The sequence below is a fragment of the Dermacentor andersoni genome, chromosome 2 (assembly GCF_023375885.2).
Source record: "Dermacentor andersoni chromosome 2, qqDerAnde1_hic_scaffold, whole genome shotgun sequence".
Lineage (NCBI taxonomy): Eukaryota > Metazoa > Arthropoda > Arachnida > Ixodida > Ixodidae > Dermacentor > Dermacentor andersoni.
Window position 1 is genome coordinate 6,903,711 of NC_092815.1, and position 21,960 is coordinate 6,925,670.

Below are 21,960 nucleotides of genomic sequence, written 5' to 3' on the forward strand. Positions count from 1 at the left end.
TCTAGAAAACATCGTGCCGAACGAGATCAAGGATGTCAGGATAAACACTAGGCGAAACGTCCTGGCAATCGATGTGATGAACCCGAGCGCGCTGAACATACTACAACATTTAACGCAGCTGGGAAACATCAAGGTCCGCTCCAGCGTGCCATCGAATTGGGCCACAATAACAGGAGTCATCTATGACATTGACAATGAAATACCTAACACAGACCTCCCAGTTCTCATAAAACCAGCAAGTGAAAAGAACGTCATTGTGCATGTTGGTCGCCTCGGCAACACACGTTGTGTGAGGATAACGTTCAAAGGCGACTGTCTTCCATCCTACGTGAAGGTTGGCCACTTTCGCCACCAGGTTCGACCATTTACTCCAAGACCAATGCAATGCTTCAATTGTCAGAAGATTGGCCATGTCAGGGGTTTTTGCAGAAATTCCGCCGTGTGCCCTCGATGCGCCGTTCCTCACTCAGAAGACAACTGCAGCGCAACCACGTTGAAGTGTCCGAACTGTTAGGGTGATCACTGCGCCTCTTCCAAAGAATGTCGCCAGATCAAGAAAGAGATCACCATTCTTAAACAAATAGTGAGAGACAGCTCTACCCACAAAGAGGCCGCTGTGAAAGTACGGCGAAGACGGAGACGGGACAAAACTGCCAGATCTCTCTTTACAAAGGAATGGCTGCCACTTTTGCGTACACGACCGGCAGAAGAGCCGCAGAAGAAGCCGCCCCCAGTACAGCAAGGTGCTGTATCCGAGGAGTGGGGGAAAACAGATGGGCAAGTGATAGCTCTTATTAGGCCTTTGATGAATGTCACTCGCGTGTTGCTAAACCTTATGCACGCACCACCTGCCAGAAGTACGCTACAAGTATAATGGACGCTCTGAGTCCGGTGCTGGCAACCCTTGAGTAGATCATGGCTCCCCAGCCACTGTCTTTTAGGGATGAGGTCCGACAATTAAGCAGCTATTTTTCAGTGGAATGCCCGCAGACTCAGAGCGCGCATTTAGGATTTCCGTCGCTTCGTGTATGCCAATATATTTCCCATTATCACCATTTGCGAGCCGAACTTATCGAACACGATCAAACTTTCTGGCTATGAATCGTTTATGTCGTCAACTGTTGGTGAAAACAGTAAGGTTTTGATATTTATTCTCCGAGAACTCACCTACATTCATAAGCCTGTACCACCTAATGACAACAATCAATATATATGCCTAAACGTAAGGAAAAAGAATTTGACCTTTACTTTTGTGGGCGCCTACATATCTCCGCCAAGTCGATTTGATCACGAAAAACTACGAGACATCCTTTCTTCAACTCCCAATCCCTGGGTCATTATTGCAGATTTCAACGCCCGTCATACACTCTGGGGAAATCCGAAGATCAACGCGAGAGGCAGAGCTCTGATATCTTTCGCCTCCAGTAATGAACTTTGGCTGCTGAATGATGGAAGTCGTACGTTTCTACGTGGCTCCACGTAGAGCAGCTGTCTTGACTTGGCTTTCGTCTCACGAAGCCTTGTCAGACGTGCAGGGTGGCTTGCGGACATAGAGACGCATGGAAGCGACCATATCCCAACGTACGTCACGATCAGGGATTGTCCCGTTCCAAAATACGGGATGCGATCCAAAGAGTGGACTGGCCTAAAGTTCAGTCTCTCATGGAAGAACACTGCGACGCCAATCCAGCTTACGACTTGGAAGAGGCAATCAACGTGGTGCAAGACACTATGCGGACTCTCACATGCTCTTCGAAACTGACGGGATTTGATGTGAAACTAGAACGACTTCGAGCAATCCGACGACGTGCTGAACGAAGATACCGACGTACGAAGACAATGGACGATTTACGGACCGCCAGACGCACGCAAAAGAAGATCCAGCGCCGGTTAGACAAGCTCGAATCGCAACGTGTGACTGCCTTCTGTGAGTCGCTAGATCCATGCAAGCCTTTATCGCAACTATGGAGAACGGTGCGCGGTCTCCGGACACTCCCTGCACAGCGATTCCAATTCAAGGTTCTTGCCCTCTCTCAAAAGAGATCGGAGATTGACGTGGCAGAAGATTTCTACGCCACATTATCCGGCCAACTCACATCTACCAACATTCCATCGCCTTCGAGTAGTTGTCCGCCACCACTTGATCACCGCATGGATCTACCATTCTCTATCCACGAACTTAAGGCAGCATTAGCTTTGTGTAGCCGCACATCAGCGCCGAGCTCTGTGTCACCTGGGGGAACGAGCGAGAGGTGTTCTCCTTGAGTCGTACAATGAATCTTGGAGAGATGGCACGCTACCAACAAGCTGGAAGACAAGTCGCCTTGTCCCACTGCTGAAGCCTGGAAAGTCGCCGTTGGAAGTCTCATCATATCGCCCGATCGCTTTGGCAAGCTGTGTGGGCAAAGTAATGGAGAGGATGGTCCTAGGACGCCTGGAGTGGTACTTGGAGTACCACAACACCTACCCGGATGCCATGGCGGGCAACATGAGAAATGCCGTAAGAGTCTCTGCGCTTCTTTATTCCTCGACGTCAAAGGGGCGTATGACACCATTACGCATGAAGCCATCCTCTCTGTTGTCGCAGAGGTAGGCGTGGGTGGTCGGACGTTTCAATGAATACGGAGCTATCTCTCCATGCGATCCTTTTTTGTAAGCACCGAGGAAGGCCATACTTCTGTACATTATAGCTACCGCGGCGCGGCGTCCCCCAGGGCGGTGTACTTAGCCCTGTGTTATTTAATCTAACCCGAATTTCTCTCCTTGAGCACGTGCCAACCACAGTCAGGCTATCAATGTACGCGGATGACATCTGCATATGGACGTCTGCAGTAACACGCCTACAGTCGCGAGCAAGAATTCAGAGAGCCGCCACCCAAACTGCTATCTACCTTCGTAGTCGAGCCTGGAAATTTCCTCCGAGAAATGCGCACTGGTGCCATTTACGCGCAAACCCATGACAAACTACAGGGTAATGATAAATGGCCAAATATAGCGACGGGTTCGATCGTACAAGTTTCTAGGTGTCATAATCGACAGGGACTGGTCATGGAGCCCTCACGTATCATACGTGAAAAAACGGTTGACAGGCATCTGCCACCTGTTCAACTTTTTCACTGGCAAGACATGGGGAATATCGACAAGTGCCGTGTTACAACTGTACAGGGTGCTTTTTCTATGCTTTCTGCGATACGGCTTGCCAGCAATAACCAACACAGGTAAAACGAATCTACGCACAATACAAACTCTTCAGGCTCAAGCGCTCCGGATCTGTCTAGGCCTGCCTCAGAGTGCTTCAACAGTGGCTACGATAGCAATCGCTAGAGACCACTTTGTCAAGATCGACATTGAAATTGAAGTGCTCAGGACCCATATCAGACATCTATAGCCAGGACTCCTCGTCACCACTTAGCCTCTCTACCAGGGGACAGACCACGCACATCTTTCAGCCAAACGATAACCGCATATGATGAATCATTGGCAGCTTGTTTCACTCCGGCTGCGAGACCTTCGATTCCTCCATGGTGCCTCGCTCAGCCAAAAATCAACCTCACAATACCTGGCATCGCGAAAAAGGCTGATCTATCATCACCAGCCCTTAAACAGCTCACGCTACTATTTTTGTACGAGAACTACCGTGACTCTACGCATATTTACACTGATGGATCTGTCCTGCCAAACAGCTCCGCTGCGGCAATCGTCATGCCAGCGAAAGTTACAACAATCAAATTTAAGACGACTCACGCGACAACATCGACGGCAGCAGAGCTCGCAGCGCTCTTTACTGCCCTTCATTACATTGGTGATGAACCGCCACACAAGTGGACGGTATTCTGCGATTCGAAGGCGGCACTGCAGTCTCTACTGTCACCTTTACGACGCGGACCGCACGAACAACTGATATTTCATATTACAGAGACGTTAACCATATAAGTGATGCAGGCCATGAAATTACCTTCCAGTGGCTTTGAAGTCACTGCGGGATTATCGGCAATGAACGGGTCGATCAAGCTGCCCGCTCAGCCCATACTGAGGAGCACCACGCTCCAATTCCACTTTCTAGAACTGACGCAGCACAGAAGTACCGTCTGCTTGCTCGGCAGTGTAATGCGTCGCAGTGGAATGAGCCACATTTAATAAATTCGCGACTGTACTCCTTTGATCCCACATTAAGTCTTCGAGCGCCATCACAGCTTCGCCGCAGAGACGCCACGCTTTTATATCGACTGGGGTAGGGCATTGCCTTTACCAAAGCCTATGCATTCCGCATAGGGATGATCGACACCGCAACCTGTGACCACTGCGGCCATGAAGAATTGAATGACCATATTTTGTGCACCTGCCCGCAGTACAGTCCACAAAGCGAATGCCTTCGCCACGAACTTGACCAGCTGGACGACCAACCGCTATCGGAAAAAAAAAAAAATACACCATCGAAAGGACCTACCGTCACAGAAGAAGGCCGTGCAAGCACTATTGCGCTTTTTGCGATCTACCACCCTTTGTGAACGTCTTTAACTAGGTCTATACGATTCAGCCAAGTTTCTCTGCACCTTCTGCACCTATTCACGGTGCACTGCAAGTAGGCCTTCGATTCCCCGAGGTGCAGCTTTGCACCCTGCACTCGAGTGCTCGATTGAACGGGTTGCAAAGCAAGGTGCCGCCGCGGTGCAGTGCACTCTTGAACCTTGCAGCGAATGGATGCAGCCCGGCACACCATAACTGGCACCCCCTGACCCTCTCGTTTGTGGTGCCGTGCACCTATTTCTGAATCGAACAAACCTAATGGAACGCCTTTGGTGTGTGTGTTCCTCCGTGTGTGCGTGTTTTTTGTTGTTGTTGTTGTTTTAACGCTTTCCTCTCTGTCATCTTTCTAACCCCTATCTCCCATCCCCAGTGTAGGGTAGAAAACCGGAGACTGATATCTGGTTAACCTCCCTGCCTTTTCTATTCATCTCTCCCTCTACATATTTTTGTACGGCAACAAAACATTGTAAACGACTCTGCCTTAGCCCCGTCTTCTGCTCTGGAAAATTGTAACAAGCTGTACTAAAGCTACTGTCAATTATTCGTCTTGTGGCTGCAACACGAATTATGCTTTGTGCAACTGAAAACATTCTAGCGTATTTTTTAAAATTTTTTAGCGAGTCTCCCACTATTCAAATCTCTTCAACGCCATTGCAATGCAATCTTTCTAACTCTTGGTCATTTTGATCCGACTCTGCGATGTGTTGTCACTCTTGAAATTCGTCCTTCGCTGTCACTCCGAACCATCTTAATGCGCTTCAACTTAGTTACTGGGGGGCGCTGCAAACTCAAAGCGCTACCTCCATTCGAATTTCAGGTCGTCTGTCTCTCGCCTGAGCACGGTCACCTCTAGGAATCCGAGGTCTGAATAATTAGGGAACAATGTTGACCAGAGTTTTTTTTTTTTATTATTGTCAAATCAGTTCTAGGCGGAATCCCGCAAGACGGAGGAAGGTCCTTGGCAGGGGTAATTGTTATCCTCCCGATTGTAGCACGGAGCTAGAAAGGAAACCCATACGGGTTGCTATGAAAGCAAGCTTTGCAGTTGAGGAAATTTTTTTCTGCTCCGGTATAGCAAGCCGAGACGAAGGTGTTTTCGGACTGCTCGCTCTGCCATCTGAGCTAACCAGGAGGCTAGCACTGAGAGAGAGAGAATTAAGGGATAACTCGAAGCACTGGGAAACTGAATATGGCAAATCAGTTCTGCAAAATCTCGTGAAGTGGAAAAAGGTTAATGAAAGGAAAAATTTCCGTCCACTCGAATCTAAAACGAAGCTAGAAAATAGACCCACACGGGTTTCTCTGAAAGAAAGCTTCGCAGTTGAGGGAAAATTATTCCTTGTCTGGAATTCGATGCTATCAGCATGCCCAGCCCTAATGAGGGCTTCACTGAGGCCACGGACCGACGTGAACACGGTGCTCCTGGGCCCGAACGCGGCCCGGGCTCGAGTTAGCAAGTGCTTACCCGGCCCGAGCCCATGCAGTGCTCTGTGACACATTACTCGCAGCGCAAAGCTGCAAGAACCGCTCAGCGCCGTTCAATTGGACATTAATGCTTTCGCATTCACAACTCATAAGTGCTTAGGCGTCCTCAGATTTTTTTATTATTTTTATTTCATCCGTCACAACATGAGTTTCGCAAAGTACTCTCTTGCGAGACCCAGATGACTGTCTTCGTTCGCAAGCTACATGTAAGTTTCGGCCGTAACTCCCAGTCTATGCTAATTAGCAATCTGTGTTATAACCATCAGGTGCCCCGCAGGGACCGGTGCTCTGCTCTCTTCTTTTTCTCGCATATATTAACGACTGATCATTTATTCATCGATCAGTATATATGCTGATAATGGCATAATTCGTCGAACTATTAATAACACATCTGACCAAAGAGCTCTTCAAACTGACCTGATCTATGCACAAGAATCGTGCGGCGAGTGGTTGACGGCTGCTAACTATATAATGAAGACAAACTTGCGTCAGTTAGTCGCAGTGTTAACCTGCTCTTTTTTTCTTACACAATTCACGAAATGCAACTGGATTCCGTAGAGCCATTTAGGTACCTCGATGACCTCCTATCAGGCTACCTTAGTTGGAACTCGTACATTACTAACACTGTTGCCTGAGCAAACAAAACACTAGGATTCTAGAAACGTCATCCACGCACAGCTCCAAAAAAACGTGAAGTTACTTCTCAGACCGAAACTAGAATATCCTTCACCCATCTGGAACTCGCATAAAGAACCTTGAAGAAATTACGTCGAACAACTTCAAAACCGCGCAATTCGTTTCGTTCATTCCTCCTATTCCGGCGACAACAGTGTGTCATCTGTGAAATCCGAAAGCAATTTATCATTTCTTAATGCCATCGTGTTGCCAGCCTCTCTATTTTTCATTAGTTATACAGCGAAGCTGTTAGTGCAAGTAGGAACGCTCGAAAGCATTATATGTTTGTTTCACTGTTCGCACTGGACCAGTTGTCCATCGATGGTTTCGCAAGAGCTAACAGAACTTGTGTTTCAATAAAAGAGCAACATTTAACCTCGTCCCTTAATAACACAGAGGCCCCTGAACCCTGTATACTTAAATACAGTTCCATGTCAACGAAAATTGGCACAAATTGCTGACATTAATTTCTGGCTATGAAGAGTACATTTGTGGAAAACGCCTTCTTCCCGTTATAATTTAATTAATTAATTAGCAATTTGTTTGCTAAACTATCCATCGCTGAAACTTTACTCCAGCATATCAATAACACAGCTATGCGCTTCGCATTAAATTTCCAGCGCTTCAATCAGCAATTTGAGGCATCAAACTCAGCGAAACATACATTGAGCATTAGAGGGTTAAGGAAATAAAACAAAACTGAACGGTGAATACTAGAGTCTGGTGGGTCTTCCGAGACACCGAGGCGAGCTCACGCTTTCTTCTGTCTCACGGACACTGTTGTAGTACGTGTAGGCAGTTGTCCTTTATTGCTGTCGTTCGCAGGAAAGTTCCTCGGCGAATCAAGCTGGTGAAAGCATCGGTCAAAGTCGCACCTGCCCATATACTTTTGACGCAGGGTCGACGTGTAATGAGGAACTTTGTGAAGGCGCGATTATGCCAGAATGCATGCAACGTGTCCGTGCACATGAGAACAGTGCATCTATTCACGAGGCTGCAGGTGTTCCAAGCTCTCGATTGCTGTGTCAACCACCAATACTGATTCACCGGCCGCTGCCTGTTCAACAGACGCTCTAGGACACTGGGATATTCCGTGTAACACGATGCCCATAAAAATGCTCTATCAGAAGCAGATCTCGCGAGGACTCGCGACGGCCGAGACAACTGCGTCAAAATGGGCCAGACGCTTTTGCGCTTTTGTTCCCACCGCGAAAAGCAGTCACTGGAGTCCTCGACTATCGGTTCAGAGGCTGCCAGGCCATCGTAACTGCTATGTCAAAATTCTGCACCAAAGCATGACGAGCATATACGAGCGGCTTGAGCCCAGCAAATGCTTCGCAGTAAAGCCACGTAGAACACTCATCGCTAACTTCCCTCGTGCTGTGGACGTTTCGCTGTTCCATCCTAGGCGCTAGTGCTACCGCGTATCATTCGTTATCGGCAGCTATAGAGCAACTGCGATTCTTGACTAAGGAAGGGCACACCTTGCCAAGTCACTGGGTGATCGTCATAAGGATGGCTGCAAGCAATATGCGTGTACTTACACGGGGGCTGCCGCCGCCGGGATAGCTGCGCGCAGGTTCGCAGCTGCTGCACTGCACCGCCGCGGCGCGAACATCGTTACCGGATTTCGTCAGCCGGTACACGCGTTCGCGCTGCGCGGACTGACGGGAAAGTAAACGTCAGCTGCTCGGCGCATGTGGGGCGACGCCGCAGCAGCTGCGCCGGCCTCGCGCGCTCAGCTGCTCGCCCTGTCAAAATGCGCGCGACCTTTCGCCACGAAAGGCAGAAGGAGCAGCTTAGCGCGAGAGTGTGCCAGCCATTATTTATCGCCTTCCGGGCGAACCATGCACACTCTTAGGCAAAGTTACACCCTTTGGCTTGCCCCTTCTGCCACACAACAATAATTGTTATCTGCCTTGATGCGTTTCCTTTCTTTAACGCTGCGAGCTCGGAACTTTCCAGTAACGAACGGCACGCGCGTTATCAGACGGGGCACTCCAAAGGGTGTAAACTGTTCTATGCTGATAACGCGCGTGCCGTTCGTTACTGGAAAGTACCGGGCTCGCAGCGTTAAAGAAAGGAAACGCATCAAGGCAGATAACGATTATTGTTGTGTGGCAGAAGGGGCAAGCCAAAGGGTGTAACTTTGCCTAAGAGTGCACCTGGGGCGCGATCGGAGATATTTTGTTCGATACGCGTTCTGTTCAGTTGCTGCAACGTCACAAAGTTGCAGTATGCAAAATTTGTGACAGCGGGGCGGAGAGAACAGCCAATCAGGAAGCGGTGACCTCCCCGGAAGTTTACCTCCGTCGTTTGTCGTCTGCTTGCAAACAGTATACTACAAAGCCAAATGTTTCTCGTCTTCCAATTGAATGAAATCTTTATCTAAAAAATGTATTTTTTCTTCTCAAGCCCAAACACGTTTTCAAATAGTAGTACGTGTGACTACTGCAATTTATAACTATTAGGTTCTTTGCGTCGTCCCTAGGTGGTGTCGCGCACAGCGAGAAGGAAAAAAAAAGCGACGGGAAGAGTGGCGCACTTTTCAAGAGGCAGCGACAACATCCCAGTGGCTCGCTGGCACCGATGATGTTATCGATTTCTCTGTGCAACCAACGAATTATTTGTTTCGAGAAACAAAAACGACGCCGGAATTCACTTTCTGCCATTTCTTCAAACGCGTTTCGCACCGCCACCCGCTCTCCTTCCTCTAGAAACGCCAGCGCTACAACCTAAGTACCCAACGGAAGCGCCATTTTCTCGAATTAAACTATGAATTGGATCCAAACGTGCCATGCCCCAACCGCCGGTCGGATCCAATCCAGTCCGCCAGACGCGCCATGCGAAGCCGTATGATCGCTCCAAACTTCCCACCTCCCGTCGGGTTCGGCGCCTAGCAGACGAAATGCTCGGTGGGAGGATGATTGACAGGAGCGTGTCGTCATTTTTACGTCACCAAAAACGTGGCTGCGCCCCGCGGCTGGCGACGACGGCGCGGAGTAGGCCAATCGCGCGCGCCGGTAACCGAACGAACGCGCCGAACAACCATCTCCGATCGCACCTCTGGGGCCGAATCTTATAACGGTTCGGTTGGGGGAACCGTTCGTTTGGCCTCACCTGATTGCCCAAAATTTCGGTTACGTCACAGGTCGTCAGAAGCAGCGGGGCGGTATCGCAATTTATGAATACGTCACGCACCTGTCAATCAGCTTCAAAGCAGACCGGTCGTAGGAACCGGCGAAGGGGTAGTCCGCTTTGAGTTCCGTTGCTGTGGCTTGACTGTTGGCTTGCGACCCTGACCGCGCGACCCCAGAGACACGCGGGTGTCGCGCGCGCGTGCGTTGGTTGCTTCGGAGGCTATTACTCGCCTTTTTCGTCTGCTTGGCGTTGCTCTTTCGGTGTCGACCACGGCTGGAAGGGCGATACGCGTTCGAAGAAGTGACGGATAATGAGTTGCACCGCCCTTGCCGCCCTTTTGCAGGCTGCACTATCAAATGGAGGAGACTCGGGTGCAAGCGCACCATTGGTCATTCCACGCAGATGACTGCATTGCGCGCTGTGGTTCATCGCCACCGGCCTGCAGCTCCCAGATGGCCTAGATCTCTGCTGCCGACACTATCCACGAAGTTGCTCTCGCAATTGATGTGTTGGCCGGTAGAAGGGCTGGGTCAGCTTTTCCATGACCTCCGCTTCAAGCCAATGCCAAAGAGATATTTGCATGGCGAGATCGAATCCCCAGTGCTATCGCCAGCGTGAATAGCTCGCAGATCGCCTTTCAGCAATCAGAAAGGTTCAACTTAGGCTGGTTCAGCACTTCCTTCGTTCTGCTGATAAAACTATACAGTCAGGATGGGGAAGATATTATGGAGACCTCTTATTTGGCTGCCATTTTTTCTCTAGTTCGGGAGCGCCGCACTTTGCTCCTCAATTTCACAGCACAGCGCGCACCTTCAGCACCATGCTCTTCGATTTTATTTCGCGCAGGCAATGCAGGGCCCGTATATCGTGATGTTCGATTTCCAGTTCCATTGCTTCTATCACGCGACGCGCAGTGGGGCAGATCACAGGGATAGCGGCAGCGCGGCGTCGAGCGAGTCATGTCCGAGCCGATGACGAAGGGCAAAAAAAGAATGAAAATTGATATAGTCGGCTAGTAAACATGTCCCTAAGAACCAGTTCACGGTTTTGTCGCGCTCGCTACTTAAGAAGTGCTAGCAGTGCGTTCCTGTTGCGTGTATCGTGCGTGCTCCTGGTAGCAGACGACATAACGCTGCGCTCTGCCAACTCATTTACGCTTGCGATACCGCCTGTCGGCTGAGAATGACATTAATAAATTACTTCTGCATTGCGTAAACGCCCTGTACCACACGTTTATACTTCAGAACTTGGCGTATAATATTTAAATTAGATTTTACATTTATTTAACAAGCTGAAACATTCTGCAATTCCTCGATTAGCTCGTCATATAATGACGTACACTTCAGAGGTGGCACCCTATTGGTCGCGTCCTCCTCTTCTTCCACCACTGGCTTTGGAAGGAAGGAAGGAAGGAAATCAACTTTATTCGAGGTCCTGCAGGCCACGAGAGCTTTGGGCTCTCATGGAGTGGTCGTCTCCCACGACGGAACCGGCAGGTTGAGTTTCCTGGCGGCGTCGTGGACCTGCTGGACGGCCCAGAGTTGGGGAGCGAGTTCTTCGCTCCGGATTGCTTCTTCAAACTTGCGCTTGTCCAGTTCGCAGTTTATGTGAGCTTGCGAGCACGGCCAGAGTAAATGATAGACGTTAAGGGATGTATTGCAATTGGTGCGATAAGACTTGTCGTCGAGTTCAGGCATGCAATGGTGTAGTCTGTTTTGCGTGGGGTATGTGTCTGTTTGTATATAGCTGAGGGGTTTGGACAGGTGGCAATGGTACAGCTAGATCTGGCTAAGGCGTTCGACAGGGTAAATCACTCATTCCTGTTTACTGTACTAGAGCATATAAATATCGGGTCCCTGCTCCTTAGAGGTGTCAGGATATGTTATGCTAATGGTTCAACGAGGCTGATAGTGAATGGCTCTCTCTCCGAATCGATTAGGCTTGCATCATCAGTACGGCAACGATGCCCTTTGTCACCGCTCCTGTTCTGCTTGTATTTAGAACCACTTTGTGTGAGCATTGTTAAAGAACAAAATTTCCAAGGGTTTAAATTACTGACTAATGAGGTTCGGGTTCTTGCGTATGCAGACGACGTGGCCTTTTTTTGTACAGATAAAGAGAGTGTGAAGACTGCTCTTGCAATTACAGAAGAATTTTGTGCGGCTTCTGGTGCAAGCGTTAACTTTGAAAAAAGTTCAGGTTTTTGGTTTGGATTATGGGCCACAATGCCATCACATTACGCAGGCATTCAATGGAAAGAAGATCTGCGTTATTTAGGTGTGCCTCTCTCACAGTATAGAAATAGCAACGCTCATTGGTCGGGAGAAGTTGGCAAAATTCAACGTAAAGTGAATTCATGGCGAGGGCCAATGTTCTTTCGTGCTGAAGTGTGTAACGTTTTCTTATCTTCCCGTCTTATGTATGTGCTGCAAGTACTGCACTGCTCACGACTTCGCCTTCAGGCACTGCATCGCGTATTTGCAACATTTATTTGGAGTTCTAGTTGTGAATCGATGCGGCGCGACAATCTGTTCCTCCCTCTTGAACGTGGTGGTCTAGGATTAGTCCACCTCTTCATCAGGCAAATTGTTTCACGCCTGTTTTTCTTTCGAGACAATGACCATCCATTCTTACGTGAAATGTTGCAACTCCGTTTAGTTCATTATATTCCTAATATAGTAGCGTCATCAAATGCCAAAGATGTCCCACAGGCTCCTTGGGGCTTTCTTAAGGAGGTTGTCGACACATTTCTTTTCTTGAAAGTTAGATTCAGCCTGGAGTACGTGTTCACTGCAAGTCGAAAAGCAATTTCTGCGGCATTGGTGGACTCTATTTTCCCAGATCCTTTGTATCGTGCACCTTACTTAAGCAGACCTTATCAGGATGTATTTAAGCGCGTCCGAAAAATGTGTGTACCTCCTGGAGTAAAAACATCTTTCTTTAAATTACATTCGGGAACACTCCCTATTAAAACTTGGTTGAATGCGAGGGGTTGCTTTGTGCTGTGGTCAACAAACTGTCGGCTCTGTACACATGCCGAAACCATAGATCACTGCTTCATAGACTGTAGGGACGCTGTATTCTTTTGGGACATTCTCCAACGGACGCTTAAAAAGGCCATTGACATGACTCCATATACAATTAGGCTTCTACCGTTTAAGGCGACGGGTGGTCCTCCCGATGACATGTTCATAGTACTTGGTTTACATAGCCTATGGAGAAGTAGACTGTGTGACCGCCATGCCGAAAGCCCGCGATCTACAAAGTCCTTCTTTCGCGAAAGTGCTGCTTATGTAAGAAGTGTCTACGCTGCGCAGGAACCTCCGCCAGACTGGATGCACTTGTTAGATGCATGTGTGTGTTTGCCTGAGTTTTAAGTGTGTAGTTGTGTCCACTTTGTAATACGCCTTCAGTTTTCTTTTCCCTGTAATAAAGAAAAAGAAAACGGTAGCCGTGGCCGAGTGGTAGAATAGCGAGCACCTTTAGTCCTGCGTCACGGTGGCCGCGGTTCGATTCCCGCTTCGCATTTTTTTTTAATTGATTGAAACTTTTATTAGAAGGGATGGCCCATGGCCTAAGATAGAGGTGGGGGTTAGATGAAAGGAAGGATGCCTGCCTCCTTCGCAAAGAAGAGCAAAGCGTTGATTCTTCTGGTGGCATCTGCTTGAGGTGCGACCCAGTCTTCGTACGATGCCACCTTTAGAGGTCGGGTGTGCCTGTCCCTAAGAGTGGCTGTGGCAGGACAGGACCAGATCATATGTTTAAGATCGACGTTGGTCGCAGGGCAGTTGGGGCATTCCACTTCTGTTCTTCTCCACTTGCTCAGGACATCCGGTGTAATAGATGCCTTAGCTCTTGCTTTGTGGATGAGGACCTGGGCTGTTCTAGGAAGGCGAGTGGGAATGGGAGGAAGATTGCTAGGAATGGACTCCCGTAGTAGAGCCTTCCTCTCGTGTTTCAACCGGGCAATCTGTTGATCTGGCACAACGACGGATGACGGGGAGCTATAGGTATGGTCCAGCAGGAACGGGCTCACTTCACGGCTGCGATGGCGGTCTTCTCTAATTTTCTCGCCTGCAGCTTCATGGGCCGCCCTGTTCCCAGCTCCCCTCATGTTGTGACCAGGTGTCCAGTGTACGAAAATGCGTGCATGTCTATTGTCCCGCAGGTGGCGGCAGGCTTGTTTTATGCGGTGCGCTATGGTAGTCGTGTAGGATCGGGAGTTCAGTTGCTTGACGGCCTCTTGACTGTCGGTGTAGATGTGAACCGTGTCTTCGATGCGCGCCTCACAGAGTTGAATGGCTTCTTCGATGGCCAGTAGTTCAAGATCGGTGGCTGTCCAGGAAGCATAGCCGCTGTGGCTCACGGCGTGTGCTTGCCCGTTTTAAAGCCGCATAGGACCTAGTTTTGTAGTCTCTCACTAGATGGCAGAATCACAAAACCCAAGATTTGCTTTCGGTTTTGGTTTTTCAGCAGCGCATTTTTTTAAAGCCGCATAGGACTTAGTTTTATAGTCTCCTATCAAATGGCAGAAACACAAAACTCAAGATTTGCTTTCGGTTCTGGTTTTCCAGTGGTGCTCTTGAAATATTATGCTTTCTATTTTTCCTTCATAAAACGTAGCAGTATCGTGTTCATTTGTTAAGTCATCGGTTTTATGAAGATTTTATTCATTGGACATCATAACTAGAAGCTTGCGCATGGCTTTGTGTTATGAAAAAAAAAAACTTTCGTGCTTTGTAGCGTGGAACGTGGGAGAACAAAATGGCTATTCTTATTGCGTTCTTCTTGAAGGTCCGTTTTCTTCGACTTTCGGCTGTCCTTAAGAGGAAGCTTTAGCTCGGGACCAACTCCGACGCGGCCTATTCAAATACATGTAAAAACGCAAAAACGTTTTTCTGAGATAACCCCTGGACCGATTTTAATGAAATTTGTTGCATTTGAGAGAGAAAGTTAAATTCTAGTGACTGTTGGAAGCGGAATTTTGATTTAGGGCTTGAATTTTATTAAAAGGATTTTCAAAAATTCAGACGTTTGAAAAAAATAGAAGCACGAAGTTTACAAGCTAATAGCTCTGCATCAAGAACAGATATCGCGATTCTGTAAACGGCATCCATTAGACCATTCAAAGCGGACAAATTTCATAAGTCAGTTTACATCTTACGTGAATTTGTTACGTTGTTTACAAAGGTTCTGCAAAAGATGTAATTACACATTACTCCATTTTTTAAGGTTCATGTGTAACATATCAATTTTGTCCGCTTTAGATGTGCTATCAGGTACAATTCACAGAATTGCGATATCATTTTTTTCTTGCTGAGTTACGGAGTTGTAAACTTGATAGTCTCATTTTCTGAAAATTTGCGATTTTTGCCAAATTTTTATAAAAATTTGACGACCTAAATCGAAAATTCGCAACCAACAGTCACTAGATTTTAAGCTTTTCTTTTAAATGCAGCAAACCCCGTCAAATTTGGTGCAGTGGTTGCCGAGAAAAACGAGTTCTCCTTTTACATGTATTTAGATAGGAGCACCCGAGCTAAAGCTTCCTCTTAATGGCACGCACTCCGAGCGAATCACGTCCACCTGTGCCCCAATGCCACCCGGTGGCCAGTGCCAATTCTATGCAACATTCGTGTGGAACAAAGGGTCTGCTAGGCTGAGTCGCTGCCCGAACGTTAAGTATTTCTAAAGATTCATCCAAATAAAAAATGCACCAACTAGGAGAAGATGTGCAGCGTCTGGATTAATAGCTACTGTTAATGTGTTCCCTACAGCAAAGTGGTATCAATCCGTAGGTGTGGCCGTAAAAAACCATTTGAATAAATGTCCCGTGCTGTGTCTGCCCCGGTCTCTCTACAGAGAAGCTAGCTTGGCTAGCCGTCAGCATTTAGGATCAACATATGGTGTCCTTCGTTCGGTGCATTTGCTTTTAATGCGCAGCATTCTTTGGCGAGTACCCCAGCAATTTGGTAGCAAAATCGTGCAAAATCGTGTCTGTAACGACAAAAGCTTGACGCATTTCCGATATAAATATATAGGTCTTCATAAAAAGGGTTGGGGTGGCCAACTTGAAACTGGAAGTGGCATCAGCATAAATTTGGGCGTGATAGAGATGGGCCAAGCTGAATTTGATAGTGATATGGGAGTGGCCCTACCTAAATTTGGGGTGAAATGGTAGTGAGCCAAGCTGAACTTGAGGCTGATATGGGGGTGGCCCAACCTAAATTTGAGGTGATATAGGGGTGGGTGAGCCTAAGTTTGGGGGAATATGGGGGGTGGGCAGCCTGGATTTGGGGATGATACGGGAGTGGGAGAACCTAAATTTGGGGGTGATATGGGGGGTGGGCCACCCTAACCATGGGCGTGATATGGGGCTGGGCCAAGCTGAATCGGGGGGGGGGGCGGGGGGTAGGGGGGCTAACCTAAATTTGGGAGTGATTTGCAGAGGGCCATCCTAAATTTGAGGTGATAGAGGGGTGGGCCAGGCTAAGTTTGGGGCTGATATGGGGGTAGGCCAACCTGGATTTGGGGATGATATGGGGGTGGGCCAACCTAAATTTGGAGATAACATGGGGACGGGCTAACCTAAACATGGGGGTGATGTTTGGCTGGGCCAAGCTGAATAGGGGGAGGGGGGGGTGATGGGTGGACTAACCTATATTGGGGGATGATTTGCGGTGGGCCATCCTAAATTTGAGGTGATCGAGGGGTGGGCCAGCGTTAGTTTAGGGCTGATATGGGGGTGGGTCAACCTCGATTTGCAGGTGGTATTGGAGTGGGCCAATATAAATTTGGTGGTGTTGTGGAGGCGGGCCAATCTGTATTTGGGGGCGATATGGGGGTGGGCCAACCTAAATTTTGGGGTGCGTCGACTGGAAACTTGGGGGACGATTTATGGAAATTCGTGGGTGGACCAACTTGAAAATTAGGGGTGGCCCAATTGAAATTGGGGATTGGGCCAACTCCAAGTGTAAGGCTGGGCGAAAAGAAAATCTGGCGTGGCCGACTTTAAATTTGGGGGTGGGCCAATTTAAATTTGAGGGTGTGCCAACTTGAAATATAGGGGTGGGCCTATTTAATGTTTGGGGGTGGGCCAATTGAAATTTGGGGGCCTGTTTACGAATAGTTAGACAACACCAGTGGTGTTTCTGCATCTTTTTCATGATCGCAAAAGTACGTATAGTAATAATTGTTACCTAATACTCCTCAAGGTGAGCTACCACTCGAGCCTTCCCAGCCCACTGGGCTAATAATGTCACAGAAGTACTCTCACCGTGACAACTGCGACGTTCAATGTGGAGATCACAAGAACAAATCGCAGACCGAGCTGACCATTTTCACACCAATGTCATCGCTAATACTCCTCGCTCGTGCTAGAGGCAACACAAGCTTACAACGATCATAATTCAACTTTCAATCGCACGCTAGTCGACACGCTCTCAGTGCACAATTTCGCCCATAATTGGATAGAACCTTGCTGGATGTTTTACTGTCATGTTGCGTCGTTTTTCCCGAAGGCCGTCTCCCGAAAAGGGAATACATTTTTGAGATTGACGAGGCAAGCTAGTATATAACTCATACGAAGCAAATGTATAAACGGTTATAGTGATTTTTCAAAAATGAATATAAGTAAATAAGATTTCAGATGGTATTATTTCGACCGGGCATGACAACGAGTTTTTCCGACCTGTCACAGTGCTTTGACCGAAAACCTAATCATATTGCTCAAACGTGTTGCCGCAATACTACATGTGCTAAATGTACAAAAGTGCGGTTCGTGGTCACAGCTTCAAAGCCAGTCTATTTTGTGTAGGGTTGTTGATATTGTAGTAATGTGGAGTTTTCTTTATAAGAGCAGAAAAAGAAAAATATAACAGATGGTAGCTAAGCGCAAAGTACATTGGAAGATCTGAAACCAGCAATTATTTTTAATCCTCTCCGCCGGTAGATCGCTGTCCGATCACTTCAAAGAATTTTGTTTGTGTGCAACTGCAGCAAAAACGAAGATACTACCATTTCATTGCCAGGACCTTTATGCCCTCCACACACACAAGGAAGACACCAGATAATTGGCAATATCAGTTTATAAACTGACATTGTTTTGCTAATTTCAGTGTAGCGTGGTGCCTGCGGACGGAGTATTTTCTTAGTATCAGTCCAGTGTTAGCAGTGAGAAGCAGTTCGGTCTACCATTCCCATGAGGGCATACTAGACATTGTAGCGCTTTACTGTAGGACAAGTTAAGTGCTAAAATGTTGGCGTGCCTTGTCCTTTCCGCAGATCGTCCACCCATTCTGTTATGGTGACGATCAACGTTGTGTCCGTCAGGCCTCCTCCTCATTTTTAGCTTCACCATCGCGAGAGTGGACACAGAAAGGAAGCTTTCTTCAGAATCAGCCCCAGCGGGATTCCACCACTCGTAACTGCTGCAATTTACATTCAGTGGCTGGGCATGCTAACCACATCCTTAGTTTCACAATGACTAGAGTACGCAGAAAAAGTAGAGCTTTGGTCGCTATCACTACCACGAACCCATGTCAATGCAGATATAAGTACGTGCAGGGGCTGGGTATGCTAACTTCTCCGCTACCACCTGCTTCCACCACCTTAGATTTTCCAGGCATACCTGCTTCTTCTTTTGATCGCAGACGCATGCAGGATAAACGCGGATAACTAAAAAATCTCAGTGCCCTTCCACTCTGTGAAGAAACATGACCTGCAAAGCTGTGTATGTGGGCCCCTTAATGGCGAACTGCACCTCCACCGTATGTCGGCCCCGCATTGCACTGCCTTCGGGATCGGTCCACGTATGGGAGTACTTAACGCCTGCTTCATCTCCGCCGCGGGTCTCCCCGGCATGGCGTTACATTCGGGATCAGCCCACGTATGGGGAGCGCTGAACGCATGCTTCACCACCGCTGCGGGTCGGGCCGGTATTACGCTATCTTCGGGATTTGGCTCTATACGCGGACGCGATAGTGGGGAAAGTAGCCCTTAAGAGGAAGCTTTAGCTCTGGTGGTCCTATCTAAATAAATGTAAAAGTTGAATTCGTTTTTCTTGACAGCCACTGCATCTAATTTGACAAGGTTTGTTGCATTTAAAACAAAAACATAAAATCTAATGTCTGTTGGTTTCGAATTCTTGATTTAGGTCATCATTTGTTTATTCAATATTGTCAAAAATCGTAAATTTTAAGAAAACGAAACCATCAAGTTTACAACTCTCTTTCGGCAATGAAAACTGATGTCACAATTATGTACATTTCATCTAACAGCACATCTAAATCAGACAAAATTGATATATTACGCATGAATCTCAAAAAATTTAATGATATGGAAATACAGCTTTTCCACAACCCTTGTTCACAACGTAACGACTTCACGTAAGATATAAATCGGCATATTGGATTTGTCCGCTTTGAATTGTCTAATGGATGCTGTTTACAGAACCGCGATATCAGTTCTTGATGCAGAGTTAATAATTTGTAAACTTCGTGCTTGCGTACTTTTCGCACTTACGAATTTTCGAATATCTTTTACAAAAATTCAGGCCCTAAATAGAAATTCCGCTTCCAATAGTCACTAGAATTTACCTTTCTCTCTCGAATCCAACAAATTTCATTAAAATCGGTCGAGGGGTTATCTAAGAAAAGCGTTTCGGCGTTTTACATCTATTTGAATAGGCTGAGTCGGAGTAGGGCCCGTGTTAAAGCTTCCTCTTAACGACTTCGCTGTAAAAAAAAGAATAAAAGAATAAAAGAAAAAAATAACGCTGCAGCCATCAATATCGCCGCCTCAGATTTCGTCATGATGGCACCGTCACCATCGTCACGGCTCCCTGAGCAGCTACCAAGGTGTTCACTTTCGTTATCTTCCTTCCCTTGGCGGCCGCGCATTTTCTTGATGCCAGCGACGCGCTAAATCTGCACCATCATTCCGTCATGCATCGCTTCTGCGACCAAGCAAGCTTTCGGCGGCACACGTACACTGCCGCATTGACACCAAAACTTTAAAATGCTTGCCTTCGAGAAAGCAGCATGAATAAAAATGGAACGCGACTATGTGGCTACGGGGAACATGTTCACGGGGCCATTGATGGCAGCATCACAAAAGGCTAGATGTGGTCAGGTTGACTTTACAGGTTTGGAAGGAATGACTGACGGGCTAGTTGCTTCATTATCACATATAGAACAGCGCTTAAAGTTAGCGCAGTTTGTGTGTGTTTCCTCCTTTGTGTCCCGCCGTGAACTACTGTTCTTTCTGTGGCTTTACAGATGTTCTTTTTCGGCGTCAGTTACGCCTTCCAAGAGTGTTTACTTGGAAATTTTTTTTCGCATGGCTCTTACAGAAGCATGTTTAGTCGAAAGTTTTTCACTTGGCTGCATAATCTCGAGGACGGGCTCCAACCTGCTCATTTTCTTTAGCCACGTGAGAACGATTACTGAAAATTTAATTAACGTAGCTTTGTTAATTACGCAAACAACTTCTCAACTTACTCCGCATCTAGAGATTACCAATCTGAACACTCGAATGATAAAATGATGTTAAAATTGTTTGTATCGTTTCAGTAGTTTTGTTTCGTGCAGTTAAAAGCAGCCGGCATATTGATGGTGCTGTAGACTTCTTATAAAGTAAGTGTGAAAGCTTGGACAGGTTATCTTGGCACGAATCAACTTCATGAGCTTAAGCACATGGCCCAACCTTGCACGTCTGTCTTTACAACCGATTCTCATACATTATACAAGAAGCACTTCAGCGCTACGGCACATCCCACAAGGTGTGCGAGAACATTGTACGCGCTCCCGATTAGGTTTCTGAGCGTTGGTGGCATCAGGCTCGGTTTCCTGGCATCATAAGGAATAAAAACAGCTTCCTGGAGGAAAGCATTGGGTACATTTTCAGTACTTTGTAACATATGGATAAGCACGGATATGTACGTTGGAACGAAAAGTACTGAAATATTAAGGTGAGGGTTTCGCCGGATGTATTTTAGCTGTCTAATGATAAGATCTAAAGAAAAAATACTGTGATTTTGTGACACTTAATGCTAACATAAAACATGAGCTCCGACACAGTACCCGTGGTGGAACTCGCCCCTGGACTACAGGGCTACATTGAACCACGATATGCTGGTTTCATAAATACTAGTAATTGGAAAGTGGTTCGCTCTTGAATTTCCTGTATGTCGGCGTCGTTGTGCAGTGTTGGGGGCCCTTTTTAAACCACAAGCATTATGTTTCAGCTAATATTGAAAGCAACTGTATTCTTTTTTTTAGGGGGAGGTTGGGCTTTCTTTAGCGTCTAACCACAGTTCCAAAGTTATCACTTAGCTCAAGATGCGCCTGCATGTGTTTCTAATATCCACTATGTTGTCACGGATTCAATAGCGAAAGAGCGTTATCTTATCAGATTGCGCGCGTGAAGCGAACACTGCCGTACATTCTCCATCACATTCGACGACCCGAGATTGCGCTGCAATGTACGAGCATTCCAATCTGACGAACCGACGCCTTGATCCGTAGATCGGAATCAGAGAAAGCAATTTGCGCGCAGCCATCGTTATGTTTGAGTGTTATTTTCTTTTCCAGCGCAAGCTCATCTTATAATGAGTAACATTCGTGACTGACTCTTTCGGAAGTGTTTTGTTCTTGACATTACTACAACGTGAGAGTATAGAGGTGCTCCATCTTCATTGAGTGAATACTGGGAAACGGACTATAGCCTTTTCTTGCGTCTGCGTTTGTACATTTACCGGACCAATTTATTTTTCATAACTTACTTTTTAATTTGGGGGGCTGTAAAGCACAGCAACCTTTTATTAACACGATGTTTTAATAACACAGAAAATTTTAATGCTTATTAGTCGGCTTTCACCTCATGGTAACGAATTTATATAAAGACATACTTATTATGATAATTAAAAGCCTATCCGTTTGACAACGTTTTATCTGAGTTCCCCTTTGCAAGGTCATACAGACTTGCAGGTGGTTCGTATCGGGGACCCTCGACATATGTCCAACCGCCAAACAAAGGGTTATTCCGAATGTTTCATTTCAGGAAGGCGTGTTACCCTCCTGTCTTTCATTCCCGTTCGCAAACACACATATAAGACGAAAGTGCTGCGTGAAG

General features: G+C 47.1%; 1 protein-coding gene across 1 annotated transcript in view; it reads left to right on the plus strand.

Annotated features, from left to right (window-relative positions):
* Nucleotides 1–21,960, plus strand: part of LOC140215814 (uncharacterized) — a 45,838-nt gene that overhangs the window by 5,095 nt on the left and 18,783 nt on the right. The window contains exon 2 of the mRNA XM_072286107.1: nt 11,872–13,182. Coding sequence (XP_072142208.1) covers nt 11,872–13,182 — 1,311 coding nt within the window. The remainder of the gene's footprint in view (nt 1–11,871; nt 13,183–21,960) is intronic.